At 35.7% G+C, this 23,757-nt stretch overlaps 1 protein-coding gene across 13 annotated transcripts in view; it reads right to left on the bottom strand.

Moving 5' to 3' along the window:
* FRYL (FRY like transcription coactivator) overlaps nt 1-23,757 on the bottom strand; it is a 172,822-nt gene that overhangs the window by 5,397 nt on the left and 143,668 nt on the right. For all 13 annotated transcript variants that reach the window (XM_075091496.1, XM_075091497.1, XM_075091494.1 and 10 more), the window contains 8 exons: nt 22,660-22,836; nt 19,826-20,029; nt 18,757-18,927; nt 14,439-14,689; nt 12,120-12,327; nt 10,281-10,430; nt 7,320-7,418; nt 2,882-2,950 (listed from right to left, as the gene is read on the bottom strand). In XM_075091496.1, coding sequence (XP_074947597.1) covers nt 2,882-2,950; nt 7,320-7,418; nt 10,281-10,430; nt 12,120-12,327; nt 14,439-14,689; nt 18,757-18,927; nt 19,826-20,029; nt 22,660-22,836 — 1,329 coding nt within the window. The remainder of the gene's footprint in view (nt 1-2,881; nt 2,951-7,319; nt 7,419-10,280; nt 10,431-12,119; nt 12,328-14,438; nt 14,690-18,756; nt 18,928-19,825; nt 20,030-22,659; nt 22,837-23,757) is intronic.

The raw sequence follows: 23,757 nt of genomic DNA, 5'->3' as shown, positions 1-23,757 counted from the left end.
TTCTGTCATTTAATTGGACTTGGTTTTTATAAGCTATTCCAGAAAAACGTTTGGGAAAGGGGCAGGGAGAGAAATTGGCAGAAACGATATTTGTCAGACTAGGGACAGGAACTTGACTTCTGTGCTTTGTACAGCGCTAAGGGTATTGACGGCTTTTAAGTACAGGGGTCAGAGTAACCATATGAAGATGCAACTGATGTCTGATTGCAACAGGCAGAAGCAGCTGAGCTTTACTAAGCACGTAGTTATACACAGTGGGTATAAGTTATACACTACGTGCTCAACAGACTAAACATTTCATGTTTCTGTTCTGTACTCTGTACTATTACATACATAGCACAATTATTACATAAGCAAAAACTTCTGATACAGAAAACACTGTAAAGAGATAAGATCTTGAACCGCCAAAGTTGACAAGAATTCAATGACTCACTTGACTCACTTTAATGAAGCACAGAGAATCAGACTTTGAGGAATAACAGGGTTGATTATTTAGTATTTTTAGTCATTAAGTTCCAGTGTTCTTTGAGCCAAGTCTCATCATTACTGAAAGCCATAAATAATCCCTCTCCCCAAAATCACACCTTGATAGCTATTCTAAAAATTGAAGAGAGGTTTTCATTTAAAAATGGCTTTGTACTGCATCAGTGCCTTTCATAGATTTGCTCACTTGAGAAATAATCTTATTTTTTCTACCTGCCAGTCCTGTCAAAGAGTATAGCCAGAGTCCAGATGCATTCTTTCAGGCTTGTGTGTAAGTACTAATAGCAAAAATCCAATAATTAGATTTACTTGTGAGTCTGCTGGCAATGCACAAGCCAGAACAGAATTCATCTCACTATTCCTTAGCTGTATTGACCACAGTGCTAAAGATTAGTAAGAAAATCTTATTTGAGTTAGTGAATGAAAAATATCTGTTGAATGAAGCAGCTCTGTTTTCCTGAGCAAGATAACACTTACATGTTTTAGCATTAACTGCTTGACTGGATAGACTTATCAGCCCCATGATGCATATACAAGGACTTTTGAAACCATCATCTTACACTTGGTAACATTTTTATCTCCTTCAAGGCACTACAAGCTTCTGGGAATAAATTTAGGACTTCTGTAAATTTTGGGTATTTATGAAGCAGTATAACAGGATTCTGCTTCCTCAATGGATACTATACATTAAAATGATTTTAATTGAACCTGCAAGTGCAAGGAGCACATAAAGAAAGAATTGCCAGCATGCCTTGCAGGCTAGGATTGAAAATAAAAATCAAAACAGGCCCCACAAATAATAAATGTGAATCGTCACATAACTCCTTTTCAGAGGCTATCTTCAAACCCTGCAGAAATGGGGAAGAACAGACAATATTGCCTCACTTGGAATCCTGTATCTGTGCAAGCTAAATGAAAGCCTGCATGTGGCTTTTCCTCCTCTTCTTAGTTTCCCTAGCTATACAGTGGGAACAGTAACATTTACCTTCATGGTAAGAATGGTTACGTTCTAACAGTTAAATGTTAGAACAGTTTCTTGGTGTATATAAACACCATTCTTAAAAAAAAAAAAGCAGCATGTATGTATATCAGTCCATTTTGTTAATATATGGAACATTTACTGTATTATAATAGTAAATGCTGATACTCTAAACATGTACCAGTCAGTGTACGAAGATGCAAACCAAGTGTAAAATACACTAAACTTTGTGTTCATAGGCAAAGCAAAAATCCTTGCAAATGATAGCAAATTATTTTGCTGTACTACTATGTTTATCCACGTGAAATATTTTTTTAAAATGTGCAACTTCGATGCAATATAAAATCAACAGTATATTATCAACATGTTTCACTACTCTATAAAAATTTGGGCGCACTTTGTGATTAAATTAAAAATATACAGATATATATATACACATGTATGAGAGAGCAAATGAAACCTGTATAAAAGAATAGTCCATTCTTCTTCTACTAGCACACAGTAGATGTTTCTCTTGCTGAACGCTGCATTTTCAGCAGCAGAAACATGACCAAATGCATTAATGAATAGAGTTCAACTGAAGAAAAGGAATAAAATTCCTCCTTTTTCAGCTTGGATTTGGGATTTTTGTCAAAATGTCATTGTGAAAAGGTAAGTTCGTCTGCTACCTGCAATTCTACTTTCTTACGTTTTTCACTGTTCTTATTACAGGACTGTAGATAGCAGATTCCTTGTACCTGCTGATGATAAGGTCTTGGATTTGCTTTTTTATCTACAGTGTCAATATTATGCAGCTATTGGTTTAAAAAAAACCAAAAACCATAGAGTCCTAGTCTACTTGGCAAAAAGCTACCACTTACTACAGCAATTAGTAATATTAATTATGGATGACTGTCATGCAAATACATAAAAAATATTGAACTAATATTAATAGGTTACTTCACCTATTATTATTATTAGATATTTTGACAGAAGTGTTTAATGATATTTTTGCCATACTGCTGCTTTACCCCCTGGTTTCTTCCCACCCAAATAATGGCTCCAGAAAGGTTGTATGTATTTATATAGTACTAATTATATTAAATTCAGTAGAGGTTTTTGGGTGGACAGTTTATCTGAGCATACAAGCAGAAAGCTAATCTTTTTTCTTCTAGAAACAGCTGCAGAAAAGCAGGGTTGCTGGTACACAGATGGTATCTAGTCTGCTTATCTATTCAGTGTTATTACGTCTAGAACCCAGGACGGGTTGCCAACTTTTAATAAAAAGAGCCCTTTTTATTAGATGACTACTTCATAAGAATCTGAGTTTCCAAAAGACAGTATGATAACTGAAATAAAAAGCTCTTCATACTTTTTCTAATCTCTCTGCAAATATTGGATTTTTTGTGCAATAAAGATTCACAAATGACATGCACCTACCTGGGCATCTGTGTTAGTGCCATGAATACCGTCATCAGTACCAAATGTTCTTTTGCAATCTTCCAGCCACTGCAAAATAAATATAAACAAGATTAAACATCTTCTGAAACAGAGCCAATTGAAAACTGTGCTAAAATTGCATGACACTTCGTCAAGTCTTGCATGTCCTCAGATTACGTAAGAAATTGTGGTACGAAATAAACTGTTTACCAGCGTCGTTTGCACCAATGATTTCTACTCTGATGTATCACTTTGTAGTTTTTGAGTCCCTTCCATTGTACATGTCCTGTAGCCTTCGTTACCCAAGATGGGGGTAGTATACTCTAGCGCAGATACTAATCTCTGACTGAATTTGGGTACTGTTACAGTGAGATGCGTGGGAGGGTGGAGGCAAAAAAAGCCCTTTCATTAAATGAGATCATATTTTCTCTTTACTTGCTGCACAAGGTTTACACCAACATGATTTCTCAGCATTTAAAATATAGCACTAATTCAAATTAGAGAGTAAGAGTAAGCCTGTTATATTTCTTGGGACTACTTTAGAAACAGAGAACATAGATCCCTCCTGCAATTGCAGGTTTACTGGATGGAAAGAAAAAGAAATAAATTCTTCAGTGGGAGTTCAGCATCACGTCCAGTTCATACAAACTCCAGGGAGATGAAGTATTCTCACATTACGCAATGCAAACATGCAGATTCCACTCTCTCATGAATACAGAGCTGTATTTAACCCCAGTTCCTATAGCAGACAACAAGTATATTAATTTCAGTGGATAATCTCTTCTAGCTTTAACCAACCATGCAAATTTAAAAGTGTTAATATAAAGCATCTGCAGAATCAAGTATGCTCTTACTGGACAATACGATCTGATCATCTCATCGACAGAGTGCCCAGCATATTTTTCTGTACAGTGCAAACAACTGCAAGCATGAGGTAATTCGGGTATTACTGAAATGGGAATGCATCATGTTGAGATAAAGTGCAGATTATCTTCTGAAATGAAGAACAGGCTCTATACATCCAAGGAAGAATAATTTAGCATACTGTGTTCTTGATATCTTGAGTCTCACAGGAAATCTTAGTGACCTTTTTCTAACCTTTGTCTGATGCAAGAAAAAGAAAAATGTGATTTCCCATCCGCTCAATCTAATAAAGGTTACTTAGTGAATTAACTAGGCCTGTGTGCTTATCAAGAGGAGAAATGGAATTCTCTAAACACCGCGGTGTCGGTTTCAATTAGTGACATGGATACCAACGTACACAGCAAATCTCATTTTTCTTTTTATCTGACAGCATCCATCGGTAACAGCGGAATACATTTGCACTGAAACAAACAGTATCAGCAACTGGGAAGCTAGTATTTTCACATGCTGCCTTTTTAAGATCTTTTTTAAACCTTATAACCAGTCTGAATAAAGGGTGTGCCTAGAGTGTTACAATATACATATAACCTTATATTTTCTATTACATTTATCTGATTCAGTATCTTTGTCCCTAATACACACATGAAGTCAAAGCAGTTTCCTTACAAGGAAATAGAACAGCAGCTCCCAAAAGGTGGCAAAATTCATTTGCTAAAAATTTTTACAGATTGGTAATGGTCGTGTAATTTTTACAGAATGGTTCAGCATGGTAGAAAGATCTAAATTTTCTCTTTGGGAACAGTAGATTGTGTGACAGAATCATCTTCTTTATATGTTCGCTTTACATCAATTTATGTTTTCCCCATATATCTCCTACAAAGACAGAGGGTGAAGACCATTACCGAAAGCGTAATATAGGGAAGTCTGTGGTTGGTCTTGGTCATAGCACAGGTTGGTTTGCCAGATTAACCCCAAAACAGACATCCCAAACCATTCCCTATACTACAGGTACCTTTCTCTCTCTTATCGCAGTGCATAGGTAAGAGTTTCAAGCAACTGCAGCCCAAGCCTCTTATTTGTTAGATTCACACGAATGCCAGCACAACACACAGCACTGACAGTGACAAACATCATCTATTAGGGTAAACTTTAAACAATTTTTCATTAAAGAGGTTAATGTACAGAATTTTCCAGTGGTTGATTCTAGAGGATACCAGATTAACACGCAAATTATATATATTTAAATATCTGTTAATTTATATTTACTTCATTATACAGTAGCCCAAGCAGCTTAGCTTGATCATTTTTCTGCATGTTTCTATGAAAAAGCAAGGATCTGAAATAAGCTCATTATGTGTTTTGCCTTCGTACTTTCAGATTGAATAGGATACATAGTACAATTGCCTGCAATAACAGAAATTCAGATTTGACTTGAGGAAGTCTCTTTCAATCATCCCCTATACTCTGTTTCATACGACAGTGTAAGAAAACCAGTAAAACATACCCGAGAAGTAGCTTTGGAAGATTCTTAGTCTACATATACTATATAATACACACTGAAAAAAAAATTGAGGACCATGAAATCAAGAAATACTTTTTAAAATGTTTTAGAAAAATAAATTATTTGAGATAACTAGTCACTACTTCTAAATTAACATACTCACTAAATACTTAAATAATGGACTAAATTAGCTAAGTGACACAGTAACAAGAGTCAGAAATGACTGGTCAAAGCTATGCATTTCTTCCTCCTCAGTACTGCTTCTTTCTGTTTATAAATGATTAAATAAAAATGAAACCCTGGCAAAATGCTCACAGTTATTTCAGAACAATTTCTGTCATCCTGTGAACCTTTTTCCTGCTCCAGTCACTCACAAATCCCATGGCAGAGACAGACTGACCACAGAAACATGTTACTGAACACCCTTTTGACAGCTGCACTACAGAAGACCAACACTCTTTCACTATGATATAATGACAGAGGCCATCAAACTGATATCTATATTCCTTTGTCAAGTAAAATAAAACACAAACAAGCTCTTAATATCCAGCATGGACTTATGTTGATATGATATGTGTCAGTGCTAAAAAATTAGCTAAAAATACATTAAGTGAATTCACAGCCATCTGAAAGGGACACAACTTTAACTCATCATACTTTGACAAATCAAACAAACAATACCATTGTTTATTGCTATGAAAAAGGGTAGGTGAAATGAGGAGTTTATACAAGGAGAATTCCTTGATGTTTGGACACACACAGCCACACACACGAGTCGGTGTCTACCCTGCCTCAAATCTGTCTGACCCTGGGGCAAATCAGTTAGCCTCTCTGTGCTTCAGTGTTGTGCTCTAAAATTAGGAATAAAATATATGATTTTCTCACGGGAGTGATGACAGCATTACACATTGGAGATTGTCAGACATTAAATATTCCATGGAGTAAGGTAATCTCAGTCCTTAGATGAGCACTTCGTTTCTGATTAAGCCCAAATGGCAAAATGTAGCTCATTATATTAGACCTCATGAGTTAGTTTACAAATAAATTGTTATTACCACAGAGCAGGATAAAAAATGCAGCAACTCTTCAGCAGAAATGCTGGCTTGGATCCTAGAAATAGTTTATCTACATTAACAGTGCTGTGTGGCATACTTCAGCATTGGTTTTGAGGAAACTGCATTTCTTTTGAGATCCTTTCCACAAAAGAAGTGGATGTCTATTCTATTCAACACTTGAGCTGTCAGCAATCTTTGCAAGGCAGAGGCCATCATTTCCTAATAGAAACATAGAGCCACTTGTGCTGCAAAATACAGCTCTGCCAAGATGTCATGGCTTGAATTCTGGTTCTGTTTTGCATCACTCAAACTTGCCTAGACAGCCATTGTCATGGCCCCACAGGCTGCTGAGATCAGTAGACAGTTCCTTCAAATGCATGTTTATTTTTCTTAGGAACTGCTTTCTCTTCTACAACAAAAGCCCCATATATTCTCTCTCCCCCTGTACCTGCAAAACTGATTGTAGATCCATGTTTTCTTTTGGCTCTCGAAATAGAAATCACCTGTTTCAGTTAGTATCTTCCTTCCTGAACTTCACACAAACATTCACAAAAACAAATATACAGACCCTTGCTACAGAAATTTTCAACTTTCACACTTTGTGTTTCTTTGCAAAAAGGATATAACTGCAAACATATACCTTGAAAACTAAACTATATTATTCTAAAGAACCAACAAACATCAGCGTCAGTGGGATCCAGTTGCAGGATGAGAGACCTAAGTTTAGGTGTAATTTACGTGTCTCTGTATGACACAGTTGTTTAAGCCCCCATTACAGTCAGTGGAGAGCCAGTCAACAAAAAGAAGTCTAAAGGTGCAACAAAATGAATTACACATAAGAAAAACCTCAGGTTCAGATTATACACGTAGAATAGTAGTAACAAAACGAAAGAGGATTTTATTTAGAATTATTTTCCCACAGTTGCTTTTAGGTACCAGTGTTGAGAGACAAAAACCTGCAACATTTCCTTGATAAGTAGGTTCTAATATTTTTTGTTTTGAAATATAAGAGACTCACCTGTTCTGCTGCCTCTCTTTTGACATTATAGGTATCCAAGTGTTCTTGGAGCTCTAGAACACTGAACTTCAATGTTTCTAGGAGGCCACAAGACATTAGCTGGAAGATAAAAGCAATCACCTCGTTACCATGTAACATCTGACTATAATCCATATAGTCTAAAGTCTAAATTATATAATATGAAATTTCAAGTCCACATTTGGAAAAACAGTCAAATTAGAATTAGTTGAGTACAGATAATTCCTGACACCTCTTGAGTTAGTAAACTACCACATGTAGCTGTATCGGTTAAATCAGTGAACAACAGTTCTGATTCCAAAATATGAAGGGCAGTACCTGGTTAACATCTGAAAGAAAGATTTCAATGGGATTTTTAGATCTTTCAAAAAGAATAATAATATTTGATATACACGCAGCTAGTGTAAATAGAATAGCCTGCGGCAGGAAGAAAGGTACTGCTGGATTGCTCCTGTAGCAACCTAAGGAGTATCCAGTGAGGGTTACTTGCCCTCCTCAATACACAAACTATACCACCACCAAAGGCTTCAGTCTGTAAGAACCAGGACCTGTCAAAGCAGGAACTGCTGGATATTTGAAGAATTTTCTACCATTAATGATTTTGCCTTTTTCAACATAGTTTCAAAATCTCTTTTTCCCTCAGGGGATGCTAACTCAGCTTTACTCCACACCATTCCTCCCTGTAGTTTTACTTAGGTTTTTTCATATTAATCCTTCTCCTGCCACTTCCTGTAATAACCATGCCTCTAATACGATGCTCGCTCTCTCATCCCTTGCACACATTAAAAGCTCTGTACTTTTCTCCTCTTACCTGGTACCTCTTGGCCAGCTTGAGAGTGCAAGCGCACGACTGTGATCACAAAGTTGTGGCTCAGAGAGTCACAGTATCCCATATTACTCAGGCATGGGTGGGAATAATACTCATATGTTTTTCCAAGCGCATCAAGATTATTATTCTACCACCATATTAAGACACCGCCACTCCCAACCTCTATGTCCACATCAACCAAAAAGCAAGTTATGGCTTTGTGGCACGATGCCACTCTGTGCTCAATATGTGCAGTTACACCGAAGTGCAAAGAAGTCAGTAGGCATCTTCTTGTATCAGCACTAGGCCATGACCCACTCCCAAATGCCTTGTGAACCTGTGCTTTGATGTAAGGGCGCATCTTTCTGCTGAAAACTACTTTCAGAATGAATCAAAGGCCAAACTTGAATCAAAGGCCAATCTTGCACTCATGAGTAGACATCACGAAACCAAAGATATGTGCAAGAATGGCTAATCCAAGATAACATTCATTCTTCAATGTAACAACACTAACATGTGTATACTTTTGTGCGTATACATTATGATTCCTTTTTCATATTTGTATATATATACTTATTTTTTTAAAACACACATGCTGTTGTAGCTAGACACTAGTGTAACTCTCCTCATGGCTTCTTATCCCAAACAAATTTCTTTTAGTTAATTTCTACTGCTTTTCAAGTGGCATAAGTTAAACAAAAAACATTGCACATGGTTCCCTTGAAATGCACTATCTGTATCATACTTTTTTACTCCCTGTATTCTAAAGTGAGAGCTTAAGAGAAGAGTTGCCCCTTAGCACCAAGGGGAAAAAAAACACAGGTCAGGAGAATAGTGTCACAGTGGGTCAAGGCCAAAGATCCATCTGTCTCAGTCCCCCATGTGACAACATCTAATAGCAGTTGCTTAAGGAAGGGCAAAATAGCGCGAGCACGTGGTGATCCACTTGCTCCAGAATGCTTTCTTAGCCTCTGCCAACATGTTGTTCTGCATATGCAAAAATCTACCCAGGGCTATTTTCTTTCATGAATCTCTTTAGTTGCTTTTTGAAAACATGAACAGACACTTAAAAAGGACAGGGTTTCACAGTTTGATTATGTATCACATGAAGGATCACCTGTCTTTGGTTCTGTATGTTTTGTAAGTCACTGCTAGCTTCATTTGATCACCCTTAACATCAAATAAGACAACAATACAATAATTTCTCTCACTTTTCCATGATAATCAAGACATATAAGGACAGATTTCTCTTCTAAAGGGCTGAAAAATCCTAGCCTGCATAGTCATATCTTATATGGAAGCCATTCCACATATTTAATAATCTTTGTGATCTGTCTTGGAACCTTTTCCAGTTCAACTCTATTTTCTCTGAGAGAGAAGACCAGAACTTCCCCCAAAGTTCCAGATGTAGGTAGATCAGGGATATGTACATTAGCTCAATGATGTTTTCTGTTTTGCTCACTCTTAATTATTCTAGCATAGTTTTTGACTGCTGCTGAACACTGAGCTGACTTCTCACATTAATATTTATTATAACCCAAGATTTCAACTTGCGTAGCAACAAACCATTCAATGCCTTCATTGTATATTTGCAGCTATATTGTTTTTCTCATGCATCACTGAATACATACATAAACAATACAATTAAAAACAGCAAAGTTGCTGCTAGATAAGTAGTCATCCTTTTTCTTCTCTGTGCAAAAAATATAGAATAAATACGAACAAGCAGGGAAGTTAAAGAATAGCAAGGGAATTTAAGTGGTATCTAGTATCAGTAACTTCCCCCACTGTTCACTGTTACAGCTGGAGGTTATTTTTGGAGTAAATGCACTTCTCACTTGTATTTTCAAATGTTTATGATACATAGTGGCCACCTAACATTTTAATTCCTATCTGATTTCAGTTATAAAAAGTATCTTCTTCCTTTACATCCCAAAATTATTCAGCTGTTCCAATTAGTGATGTTAGACAGCAACCTTTTAAAAGGCAAAAATATAATTAACGCATTTTATTCAAACCTTTGAAAATCCTCCCCAGGCATTGCTATCTTCCAAACGTTAAAACATCATTTGTGTGTTACACAAAAATGTTTAAGCAGACAGGTATTTCTACATGTAAGTTTATGAGATTTTTACCGTTTCTGCATCCACAAAGACTGTCGGACATTCTGAACACATCATCATCACTTCCAGAGAACTTTTGAATTTTGTTCCAATGCGCTGTAGACTTTCACCAAGAAAGCTGACTGAATCATTTGTTATAGATACAAACTTTCTTTGAATGGTCTAGAAATCAAATCAGAAAAACATTTATTTTACATTGTATTTTACCACCCCTCCTCTGGCTTTTTAGATTAAGAATTTCACGGCAGATTTCCATCATGACGGCATATATTTTTGCCATTAAATTACAAACTAACACATAATTTGCTCTGAGTTTTTATGTAAAACTAGCTCTAGAAAATGCAATAAATCGACCAATCAATCCATAAAACCAGCCTGTATCTATAAAGACAATTACTCTTTCACATCTAGGCCTTTAGCATTGGTATAGCTGGGTGACTATTTGTCTTTATGCAGTATAGGTAGTAGTTTGATTAATTTTCAAACATCTGTGTTGCAGAAAATTATACACAGAGTTTTACAGTCAGAATATGACCTGTGTAGTACAATCTGTGTCCAAAAATGCCACCTGCAGGGTTTCTACCTTCTTCAAAAAATCAGTCCTATGTATAGTATGTGGACTGTTGACCTCGACTAATCCAACACTGCACTTTGCTATGTATTATTTCATAAATCCTAGAAAGTTATATGCAGAATAAAACTATACAAATATTATATTTACAGCTGCAAAGTTAAACACAGTTTAGGAACCAGAAGGCAAAATGGAAAGGTCCAGTCAACAAGGCCTATAGGGTCTCATTTAATCATGACCCTCCTCTGTACCCAGAGTAACAACCTCTCAGGAAAGCTTCTTTGCCCAGGCTCAAGCCCTTGATTGCTATTGCCCCTTTTCCCAGAGAATCCACCTTTCCAGCTCACTGAGGGCTATCCTGTCAAGCCACAGAAATTTTCACCTTTCTTTCTAGCTCCCTCTTCGATGAACACAAAAGAATATGAAGTTCCTTTTTACCACTTCTAGGAAATGAATGAATGTGTGAAAAGAACTACAGCTAAGCTTTAGTATAATACAGAGAAACTAAACCCCTGATGTCTAGATGAAGCAGAAAGACAAAAATCTAAAACGAGTAGCAGGAATTTCACAGTGCTGTGGCAAAATACCTAGTTCAAATAAAAGTGGAAAATGGGTATAGATGCACAAACAAGTTATTCCATGAATAGAGTATGAATTCTTCATGTGTAAGCTACTCATGGTACTAACCCTAAACCTGCCCATACATATGGGATCAAATGCATGCTAACATGGTAAAACAAAGTGAGGCTTTCACTGAGAAATTAATTATGATATATCAAACAGCAGGCAAAATTAATATTGGAGATATAAGAAAGGGTTGGAGTCATAAGGTCTTGGTTTGTAGTACTGAATCTGCTCTTAGCTCAGTTGGCATGTTGCCTGTAAACAAAAATGGATTAATTGTGCTTCTCCTATCCCAGAAGAAGTTGCAAAGAATTATGTACATCCAAGTGGTACCACTTTGAAAATGTAAAAAACCCATCCCCTACATACAGGGAGGAGGGAGTCAGAAAAATAGAGCCACAGGCATTTTGTGTTGGATACCAGATCTATGAGGTAAACATAGCTAGAGAGGGGCATTTGAAACTTCCAGCTGTAGTGGATCTCCTGGTGTTTCAATTACTTATCTGCAGAAAAAAAACCCTTTTTCATCACAAGACACACGGATAAATTCATTAATGTTTCCCACAGAAAACCCAGGAGGTAGACATTAATTCTGTAATTAGCACTGAACCTGGGTGACTTTCAGAAAATAAAAGAAGTGCTGGCAATTCACTGACCTGAAACAATCTTGAAAAGACATGAAATGTATAGACAGCACAAGATCCATCTGTATCTGACAGCATTTGATTGACATGGCAGCGCCACGCTTGCTCTTCATCGTCGTATGCCACTGGTTGGAAAGCTGCCAATATGGCAGAAAGAAATGGTGAAGGTGGTGGGGAGGTTTGTACTTCTGGGAAACCATCCTGTTCTTCTTCATCTTGGCTACAAATAACAAACAACAGAAATTAACTTCTTGGTAAGTGTTTTTAGGAAAAACCCCTTCATTTTGGTAAAAATAAAAAAAAATCAGAATTTGGAATTCAGAATAGCATTTTGTAAAATAATCAACCAATCAACTAAGCTAACTATGAACCAAGAAAAGAATAAAAAAACCAAAAACTTTTGCTACTGCAATATAAAAAAATAATTCTCTCAAATACCTCCAAAGTTTATTAAAATGTTATTATTCTCTGCATGTCTACAGACAAAGGGCTATCTGTAGGTTATATATATCTATATACAGCACTATATATATATACAATGCCCAGAAACTAGTATTTTTTTCTTGCCCCAATAAATGAATTAACATTCAATTCTTCAAATTTTTATTTATCTAAACATATGGTCTACCAGTATCTATAACAAATTTTAGCTTTCCTTAAGAAAAACACAAGAGCTCATTTAACAGCGCAACATTATTTTATAATTGTCGTAAGTAACATCATAAGTGAATGGATATAGATTGGAACACTTTCATTTTCATGGGCAATCAATTTAATGGGCCTTTGTTCAAAGAGCATTCTGTATAGGTCATACTTTCCATTAGGCACCAACCATCCAATAAAAATATCAAACTATAAATTAATCTATGCTACTACTTATAATCATTAACTTAATTGTTAACATTTTCTCTATTACAAGGGATGATACATTTTAACACTTCTTGTATAATTGTACCTCTGCAGCAAAAATACACGTGGGAGGAATCCAAGTACAGATAGTTTATTCAAATGATTTTTTAAATACAGTTTCTCTCTATAGCAACCACCTCATTCACAGCAGCGCTAATTATGTCTTAAACAAGATTTAAACATTTTAAACAGGAAGTGTGGGTGCTGGTTTTAGGTACATGCATTTTAGTAGCACAAAGCTCAACAGCTAAGATGCAATCCTTTTGAATAATATCTGTAAGCAAAGCTTCAAAAACATTTTCAGGTATTTTCTAGCTAGTGTATGAACCCTAGAAATAATCACTCTGTCACTCTTCAAACTAGAGCTATGGGGTTATTTGTTTGTTTGCTAGTGTAAATCAACTAAAACCATAAGAGATTTTTGATTTTTGCCTTCCAAGGCATATTGCAGTAGGTTGCGTACGGGGTTACAAGATTCAATTTCTCTGTCTCTGTCTCAGTAGAACTTTCTGAAATGACTTGGTCTTTTACAACTCCTATTGTGTCCTCTTCTGTAAAAGGCTCCTTAAATGATCTGACAGAATACACACTAAGTCTATGTATTATTCAGTCTAAACTTCTGAAGTAATTTTAACCAGGAACAAGCCTATGAACAATTTGGAATTTTCTTGTTTGTTTTGGTTTGGGTTTTTATTTGTTTCTTTGGGGTTTTTTGTTTGTTTTCCCTTCTTCTTAGACTGTCACCTTCAAGGGATTTAGGGTCTTGCCTCAAATATTACTCAACCAGCTAGGACTAACTATAACATTTCCCCTCAATAGTTATTAAAAATGCAAAAAAGTTATTTTACTTTAAAATATCTTAGAAATACACAAGAGACTGATTAACCGTAACACTGAAAATAAACCTTGGGCAAATTCAAAGACAAACTGGCCTGACTACTACAGGAGCTTTGATTAAAAAACAAACGAACAAACAACCCCAAAACAAACCAAACATTTTTTCCTGTTTTTTTCCTGTCTTTGGGTGTGAAAATAGGTTCTGCCATAATTCATAGCAGTTCAAGGGCTTTCCTGTGTTATACTGATTGCAGCTGATGGCTGCCGAGAAAATGCTCCAAAACACACTCCGACCTCTTTTTCACATTTTTATCCTATTGATGGTGATGAAATGGGCTCTGTTTCTTTTATTCAAGAATTCTCATCTTTTCTGGCACGGTTGTTTTCCCTGTGCGAGAAACAACTGCTGAGCAAAGTACTGAGTTTATTTGCTATAAGAGGAAAAATCAAGCAACCATTATTTCAGATATGCAAAACATCATTTTAGATACTTGTGTTATGGGAGTCATGGAAAACCCCCAACCATACGAAAGCCTACTTTGATAACATGTAATTTCTGTTACTTAGAACCAATATTAATCTTACCTTGACAAACCAGAGAAGTCAGCTTCTTCTTCTTCGCATCTCTCATCTAGCTCTTTCAAAGCAAGAGTGACATCCTCTTCACAGATAGATTCAGAATAGCTCTCAGGAGCTGCCTCTGCCAGTTCTGGGGTCTCTTCCAACTCAAGAGATTCATGACAGACCAGACAGTCTTGTTGTTCTTGTAGTAGATACGACCCAGTGTCTTCACTAGCAGTGCTAACCTGCTCATCCCTTACTGCTGAACTGCCTTCCTGTGAATCAAACATACTTTTATTACTTTTATTGTCAGGGCTTATGTATACTTATCAGTTTTTATTATCATAAAGTAACAGAGTTTTAAAAAAAATGTTTACAAATATCCATTTATACTTTAATCATTTAGCTCTTTGGATCACTCACACCGTTTTACTTGAACAAAGACAGGCAGTCTATTTGTAATATTTATGACTTATATTCTAGGCTATTAATGTTAACCATGACTTACTATTTATAGCAAATACAATTTCTCAAATACACTCAATTAAATCTGTTAAGAGAACACTCCCAAAAAAATAACTGCAAATAGCCTCAAACAAACTTAGGTCACAACAGACACAATCAAGACTTTCACATTTCACTTTCCTAGGTAAGGACCAAAACGAGTGCCTCCTGCTTGCCTTGGTGTCTGTAACCAGTACAGAGCATTTTTTTCTCCTTTCAGCTCTCCATTTTAACAAGTTTCTAAAGCATAACTGAGCAACAGAGTAACAAAAGAACAATGGAAAAGGGACATTCTACTACTTTTATTATTTTGCCATTACTGTTAATATGGGGAGCTCAAAAGGTTTAACCCTGAATATCTAAATGTAGGTTTTCAATCACTGGCAATTATAAAGAGATGATGATTAAACTCCGGTAGGTAATACTAGAATGACCCTTTCTCCCTTCCCTCTTCCTCCATTAGCATTATTATACTCATTACCATTGCTATATTGAACAGAGGAATTCAGATTTGGTTAATTTATGATGAATCCATTTGAAACTTTTTACTGGATTTCTCTATGGAATAAAAATAACACTTTTTTATACCTGCTACTTCCTAAAGGCACAAATTATCACACGTTTTCATTCTTAGTTTGCTGGTCTTCCTCTACTGGCATATCCAAGACTGGGCAACAAACCTTTGGGCAGCCTCTAAGCATACACATCACTCTGTGGCTTTCATCAGTCTAAGCAGATTCTCTGACAGATAAATAACTGTATGCATATTAGAAAAACCAATTCAGCTTTAAAGCTTTAAACAGAACTATGTAAGTTTTTTTCCAAAATGTTCCTAACCTTATCTCACTTTGACTATGGTACTCCTCAATGTGACGCTCCTGTCACTCGACACAGCTAGGGACCTCAATAATAATACCTCCTTTGTAAAAGTTAAACCTGGAATTCTATTGCACAGAACAGGCATTTTGTCACACTGAGCAGCTACGGCACATGGGAATACAAGACACTTTCATAATACCACCACAAAATAATTTGGATTGAAGCAGCGGTCCATTTCTATTACAGATGTTAACATGATACAGAGCTGCACTGATTATGTCTGGTAGATGTACATATGAGGGATACACTTCTAGAAAATATTTAAGTGCTAATTACTAGTTAATAAATCTACAGCTAAGTTAGTCTTCATAGTGCTGTGACTCCTGATTTCTGAAGCTTTGTGTTTCATTGGACATGTCTTCACTACCAACATGAATGCTCTTTAAGTATCTTAAGAATGTGATTCATATAGTTGACAACTCTACAAAACCTAAGGAAAATTACTTCTGGTAAACCGTTCTCTCATAAATCCACAGTGCAAGTGAGTAAAACAGAGAATCATTTTAGTCAGAAACTTTCATATACTTAAGCCTGTAAAACTAAGTGTACAAAATTGAAAATATTCTTGTAAGCTAGATTGTAGATTCCCAACTAGAATGTGAAATGTCCTTTTTGCAAATATACAAGCTATTACTGGGAATCAGACACACACATTGAAGTAAACTATTTACTTAACCCTTCAGCATTCCCTACAAGAGAAACAAGGACCTCAACTGCATCTAACCAGCGCTCACACACATTTTTAAACAACAGTTTCAATTTTCTTCATTTTACTTTAGATCGATTTTGATACATATTTATTTAGATTAAAAATATTTTGATAACTGACATTTGGCATGCAACGAAACGCCTGTATTGAAAGAGTTATAGAGGAAGTATATGAGCAAAGGGAAAAACAACTGCACTGTGCTCTGAGTTGTGCAGTATAAGAATTCAGAACAAAATTAGTTTTACTGGCTTCACAAATTTTTCAGGGTGAGTTGATAGTGTGTATATCTTCAAGCTCATTCTGTTAAGAGGCATAAAGCCAACTCTCCCTTTTCGCAACAAAATCCAACCAGATAGGTAACTCTTGTAGAGAGATAACTTCACATGTTTGAACTGTGCTTGAAGAAAACATGTATTTGAATCCCATATTCTAACAAGCACAAAATAAACCCGGAACACATCACATTTAGTGACTGCATTTATATGCATTTACAGGTTTGTTTTTTTTTTTTTTATATATAGCTATTCTTTCTGGATGCTGCTTAGTCATGAAATTATTTTACAGCCAGTTTACGTGTTTTCAATATTTTTAGTGACATTGGTGCTTTTTTTGTGTGAATGTTCTCACCTCAATTATCAGAAGTATAGTGATTTTATAAAGGGAGTTGCAGAAGAGTAATGAATCCAAGCATAAAGGCAGTCTCAGAAAGAACTACGAAAATGTGAAAACGAGTTACAGCTGAGAATGTACCACAAGTGAACAACACAGAAGACAAAAGTTCCATCGTGGTGAATTTCATTCTATAATACCCCAGCTTATATATCACTTTTCCCTTTTGAAATTTTAACATAAAACATCTATCCTATGTGGAAAAAAAAGAATCCTGATTAAGTGTTCTTCCTCATCCAAAATTCTATTGGAACAAAAATGCATGTTGTAGACAAGCAGATGAAATGCTAACAGAACAATTTGTTTGGCAATCTAAGCACAGGAGCTCTACAACAGTAGAGACAACTTATCAGCTGCAGTGTAACAAAACACTTAAAAAAAATAGCATATATATAATCCTAATGGAAAAATATGAAAAATGTTGGAAAAAGCTGCTTTATAAAAGTCACAATATTCCACTTTTAGAAAATGAGGATTTTATCACAGGAAACCAGACACCCACACTTTCCCTTTGTTGTACTCTTAAGTACGTCTTTTGTTCTTACAGTTATCTTTGTTAAATGTTAGCTAGGTGCGTGGTCTGCCTGTTAATAAGAGTGATTTTCTAGGTAGCAAACAGGTAGACTAGAGCCTTGCCTTTGTTCAGAAGCCCCAGTCACTTGAACCATTCAGTCGACTGCTTAAACCAAGTTGACTGAAGACTCATTCTTAAGTGTAAACTGTACACTGGTTATTCAAATACACATAGGAATAGTTTAACTTTCTGGAAGACTCAATAAAACTATATGTTCTATTAAAGATGGGATTAGCTTGTCCAAATAAAAAATAAGATTGCCAGTAGCATCAATAATTTTAACTGAAGAGATAAAAAGTCTACCTAAACTAAGCCACTTCAAATTCAAGAAAAAACCCAACATACTGAAATTTTAACTACAACTGCTAAATATTGTAGGAATTGTACCAGATGAGAGTTTTGTTTTAAATGAGTTTTTTAATTTTTAAATTACTCAGAAGATTTTAAAAATCAAGAAACTGAAGTACTCACAGATTTGCAGGCAGCCATTAGCTTGAAATTTGTCTCAGTCCACACAGGCCTTTCCAAAAAGTATACCACTAGCATCTGTGGTCCTTTTTAAAGGATTATTTAATGGAACCAACTGCTAACACAGCTGGCCTGAGGTTTTATTCCCATATAGCACCAATCACATTAACCCAAAGAAAGCAAAAAAAAAAAAGGGGGGGGGGGGAGTATTTGAAAGAAAATGTTGCTCAGGAAGGATTTCAACCATATCAAGTAAAAGCATCATGAATATTAGCCTATTTTCATTCTGTACCACGAGATGATCATTTTCAGCCCTTCAAGAATATTTTTAACCTGTGGTAAGTTCCTTCAGACCATCCCATGTGGTTTCTATGCTGAGGGAACATTTTGTAAGAACATTCCAACAGGTTAGAAATATTAAAAGCAAATCAAATAATCAGTGTAACAGATGAAAATTCAGTTGAAAAGAAAGCCAAAGTTGCTACTAAACACTAGAAGGAGCCCAAATCAGCCATGCACCAGCCCACATTTCTCCCCACCTCAGGCAGCTGGTTGCTACAGTTATCTAGAGGAGAAGCCTCCAGACTTGGGGTCTCAGTTCTGATTTGAAGCACCTCTTCTGTTCCCACACTGCTAGTGGAATCTTGGGACTGAAGTGATAAACCAGCATGATCTGATATTGTTTCATCTATGGCAGAGTCACTGTTTAACTAAGACAGAAAAAAAAACCCCGTGAAATTCTTCATAGTTTATTAAACACATAGATTACAGGGAAAAAATACATTAGTTTTGAGATAGGCTGTTGCAGTATGGTTAGCTATTTGAATTTATTTACATGTTATGAGTTTAATAGCTTTACACCAAAACCATTACAAGCATCACATGCATTTCTGTAATATTTAACTTTGAAGAGAAGTTTGAAGTTATCCCTTGGGATCCAGAAAATTATTTCCTGTCTTGTTCTCAAAGGTCTTTGGCACGGGTGAAATGCTAGACTGAAAACACTGAAGAGCAGAGCTCTTTGTTATGGGCAATATTAATACAAACTTTGCCTAAAGTCTGGAAAGTGGCATACTATCCCTGCTGCTCCCCATCCAGTCAATTTTTTCCTAATTTCATTTATATAATGCAAAGACACATCTGAGTGGCCAGCATTCTTGATTCTCCTCAGTTTTATGTACACATGCTTCAAACCCCACAATTAAATTAGCGATTTCAAAGGTTAAACACAACCGAGGCTCCCACGGGATCATTTACTGCTCTTGTTCTTAATTAGTATTTATGGGTTTTTTTTGAAGCTAGGAATCCACAAAGACACACACTTTATATATAAACACATGCAATTTTGTGCTTATATTTAAACAAATATAGTCAGTATAAAGACACTAAAAAAAAAAAGTGTGTTGTACTAGAATTATAACCCTGTTATGTACCACCTATAGGTGAAGTAACTCTTACCCTTCACTGATGTTATGAAAAAGAAGCTTAGCCACATTAATTTAGTTCCTCTTTAGTTCACTTAGGCTGAAAGTTTGAGCCATACTTGCCCATTAAAAGTAAAAGTGAGAGCTTAAGTTCTCAGATCCCTTTCACAGAAAAGTAACTTACCATCTGTGAACGAGACAGTATCTGACTTGCAGTCAGGGCTGCTTCTTCTTCAGATGATTCATCAGTATCTTCCTGGTTGGTTAAGTTCAAGCTGGGTGTGCTACCAGAGTACTGACATTCTTGAAGAGATGGTGTGTCTCCTTTGTCAATACTGTCAAGAGAGCGTCTACGAACGCCCCAGTTGAAGTTGTCCATGCTTTCACCCTGTAATAAAAAAGTTTGCACACATATGTAGGTACGAATTTTGAAATAATAAAATTAATACACAGATGCAACACAGAAAGCACAAGTACTGAATGCATTATGAACAGAGTTTCAATCAGCCCTTTATTAAAATTTTAAATACCTTGTTAAATGATGTTTGCAGATAAATTAAAATATATGGCAAATGAAGTAGAAATATTTTTAATATCTTCTTGGAAAGTAACTCAATATTTAATCTAGAACTATATCAGAATCATTTTTATTTATCTGACTAGACAGTACAAACACACCACAGACAACAACAGATGAACAAGCCAGGGCACCAGGCTGCAACTTACCTGCAGCTCCTGGTTAGCAAAAAGGAAAACACATATAATTAGAAAGAACGAGGACAAACACTTATAGATACTCTAGAACCAGGGAAAAATGTTTTATTACATAAGATTTGCCAACAGTAAAAGACTGATTCAAGCTCTGAAAAAAAGCTTTAATCAAAAAGCTAGTATTTAAAATAATTTCTCTTTCTAATGGGAGATTGATTAAAAAAATAAACGAACTGATGACAAAACACTAAAACCAGCATGCTTATGATACATTTTCTCTAGTGTAACATGTAAAGCAACTGTTTCAACAAACATTAGATGAAATTCTTTAACTAACACACATGAATCTAAACTGACCACATCCAACCGACAAAGCACCATCAACATTAATTATATACACATTGCAGAAAAACTGATGTCTTCATTAACTGTTTTTACCAGCCACTTTGTGTCAGTTTTATGAAATGCACCCTAAACACCAATAGTTGGATCCTTTCTGATAGCACATTTCAAAGCTGGGATACCTGGGTTTCAAACATCCAATGTACTAAGTGAAATCCTTATCTTAAAGACACTAGTGTTTTAATTCACAAGTACATTTATGAGCTTGGATTTTTTCAAAGCACTTCATCTACCTTCAACAATTCATCTAAGATGGAAAACCTTATCAGTTTACTTTGCCAGTCTACAGACAGTTCTGAAAATCCCACATCTAGCCTCAACTGCAAGTATGGGTTCCAAAACTGCTCTAACAGTGTCTCTCTTGTGGTGACTTAAGTGATCATCAAGTCGTGTTAAATACGCAAAGCAAACTAAACATTTTGTAGTCTCTTTCTCTCTTAGTGATTTGTTTTGCTCCAAAAAAGGTGAAAAGTTATGGCAAAGCAAAAGAATCCCAGCAACAACAAAGTACTACTTCCGTGGGCTGAAGCACTTAAATTTAATCTGATTACTCAGATTTTAATGTAAAAGCCCCAGTTCTTACTGCTGACATTTAATTATTAGCAGGAAAGAACATTCTATATTTTTGGTGCAAAACTAGGCAGCTTTTATATCAAGTGCACAATGTAGATGTAATACCCTAAATTTGTGAAAGAGCTGTACTTTCTTTTTTTCTCAAGTATAGCATTACATGTTGCATACAGGCAAGTAATGAGCAAGAAACTGTCTTTTCTTCGTTATATCTGCTATTAATACAGAAAATGAAGTTAAAGATTAACGTGGTTGGGCAAAGTTTTCAACTTTTCCTACCTGTGAAGCCCCATCTAGTGCTAATATTTTACTGCGATTGAGCCTTGATGATTGCGAAGTGTTTGACTATTTGCATTTAATGTAAGAAACTGTATCTGTATAGTGTGTGGTCACATATATGCAACAGACCATAATAAGCCTGTACTTTTCCTAGAAGATGCAAATATTGGCTGAAGTGAAGCAATACAAAGGAAGCATGAAGGAAGTGAGATAAAACTATTATGGGAAAAAAGAGCAAGATTTTGCAAAAAGGAATAGATTGATCAGCAGAAGAAAACTTAGGGTTTAGAAAGGCAGATATCATTCTTAGTAGCTTGTTGATTCATGACCTGCAAGGGTCGCTTACTAATTCAGTATTTTGTATGGACTGTAACAAAAGCACTGAAAGAAACTATAAAGCATTTGATTTCTTCTCCCCAGTCTTTTTACAGTCCTGCTTTTAAGCTTTAGCAAATTCTGGACTGAAGCCTTTTATTTATCCCAAAGAAGTAACAATTATTGACAGAATCTTTACTGTTTCTCAATATTTAATTTTGTTTTACCTCCTCTCCCTCTTTTTTGACAGGAGAAGTGGAGGAAACATAAGAACTGCAACAAACCAGATAAAATGTAAAAGTCAATGCAAGCGATTATGGTGACCATAGTACATCATACAGTTTGTAACTTTGAAAGCTATTCTTCATGTTTTCAAAATGTGGAAATATATCAGGAACAAAGATTAAGCCATTTTCTTAACATATTGTTCCATAATTAAGTTTTCTACTTTATCATACCCAGGTGTTCATCCTGCATTGGCTTATACTGTCATACCACTTCACTTTCAGATTAAAAATTCCAACTCTCCCACAAAAAACACCCAACAATTTGCAACAACTTAACACTGCAACGTTTGTAACACAGGTTTCTTTATCATGTAAGTTAAGTTCAATCATGTCATAAATTCTTCCCAATCGGATTAGTTAGAAGAGCTGCCAATTCCTTAGAATTGCACCAACATAACCTAATTTTTAAAACGTTCTCAAATGGAAATACACAGAAGAAATCCCAAGGTCTCACCTCTGCATCTTCCAATTCAACATCTAAAAAGTCAAAGTCTTTAAAAACTCCAAATTGTTGTTCACTGGTATTGTCTTCTACAGCTACTTCCTCCTCTTGAATCACTTCTTCTGTTGTTGAAATAAGACTAGTTTGTTGATCTCCAACTTCCAAGTCTTCATTAGAAGAAAACACAACCTGCAGATATGGATAAAAATAGAAGCAAAACCTTCCAACTTCTGTAACTCCAAAAGTCAAAAATCTTGCTTCCTGTAATTTGATGGCATTAGTGGCAGTTAGCTTACCACTTTAACAGTAATACTAGGGCAAGTGAAGGCTATAATTTGTTTCAAGACTAGTTGGATTTTAAACTACATCTTTAAACTAGTGATATCATTCTCTCCTTAATGTAACTAGGAGCTGTAAAGGTACAAATAAAGAGAAAAATATACCCCTGAACCTTCATTTTCATAACCACAATACAAGTAAAACTTAAAAAAAAAAAAATCCATCATAATAATCATCCACATGACACAGGCCATATTGTTTTTGCCTACCAACTTCTGTGGAAGGACCGAACACCTTTAAAAAGGCATCCAGGACTGGCTTCCAGTAATTATAATCTTTACAAATTACAATTTGCTGTTTATTTACATTTGAATTTAAAAAAAATCTCTTCAGTTTCAGCTTTCAGGCTTCTAATTTTATTTATTTTAACCTCCTCCCATCAATATTCTTCCCCAGCTAAGAACTGCTATGTTGCAATAAAAAACAATATTCTAGACAATAACCAAGGTAGGCCTCTCACTTTGTTTTAAAAACTCTTAATGTCATCACCTCATTAAGCTTAGTATGCCAATGGGGGTCTTTTCTGTGCCGTACACAGAAGTAATACCATCAGCCTATTTTTACTCAATAGTTGAGACTACTGTTCCTACTGGTATCAGTGTTAGTCTCAAGGCATGTGATCCACTGGTCATTTTCAATGGATTCTATGGTATTTTCAATACAGCATCAAACCCTTCCAGTCTTCAGCCATTGCTGCCCCTTCTCTCTAAAGCGTATATTATTTATAATGGACTAGATAGAAATTTACTTAGAACAGGGGAGACCTAGTTC

The sequence above is a fragment of the Phalacrocorax aristotelis genome, chromosome 4 (assembly GCF_949628215.1).
Source record: "Phalacrocorax aristotelis chromosome 4, bGulAri2.1, whole genome shotgun sequence".
In the NCBI taxonomy this organism is placed as follows: Eukaryota; Metazoa; Chordata; class Aves; order Suliformes; family Phalacrocoracidae; genus Phalacrocorax; species Phalacrocorax aristotelis.
The sequence above is the reverse complement of the archived record's forward strand: the minus strand, read 5'-3'. Positions and strand labels throughout refer to the sequence as shown.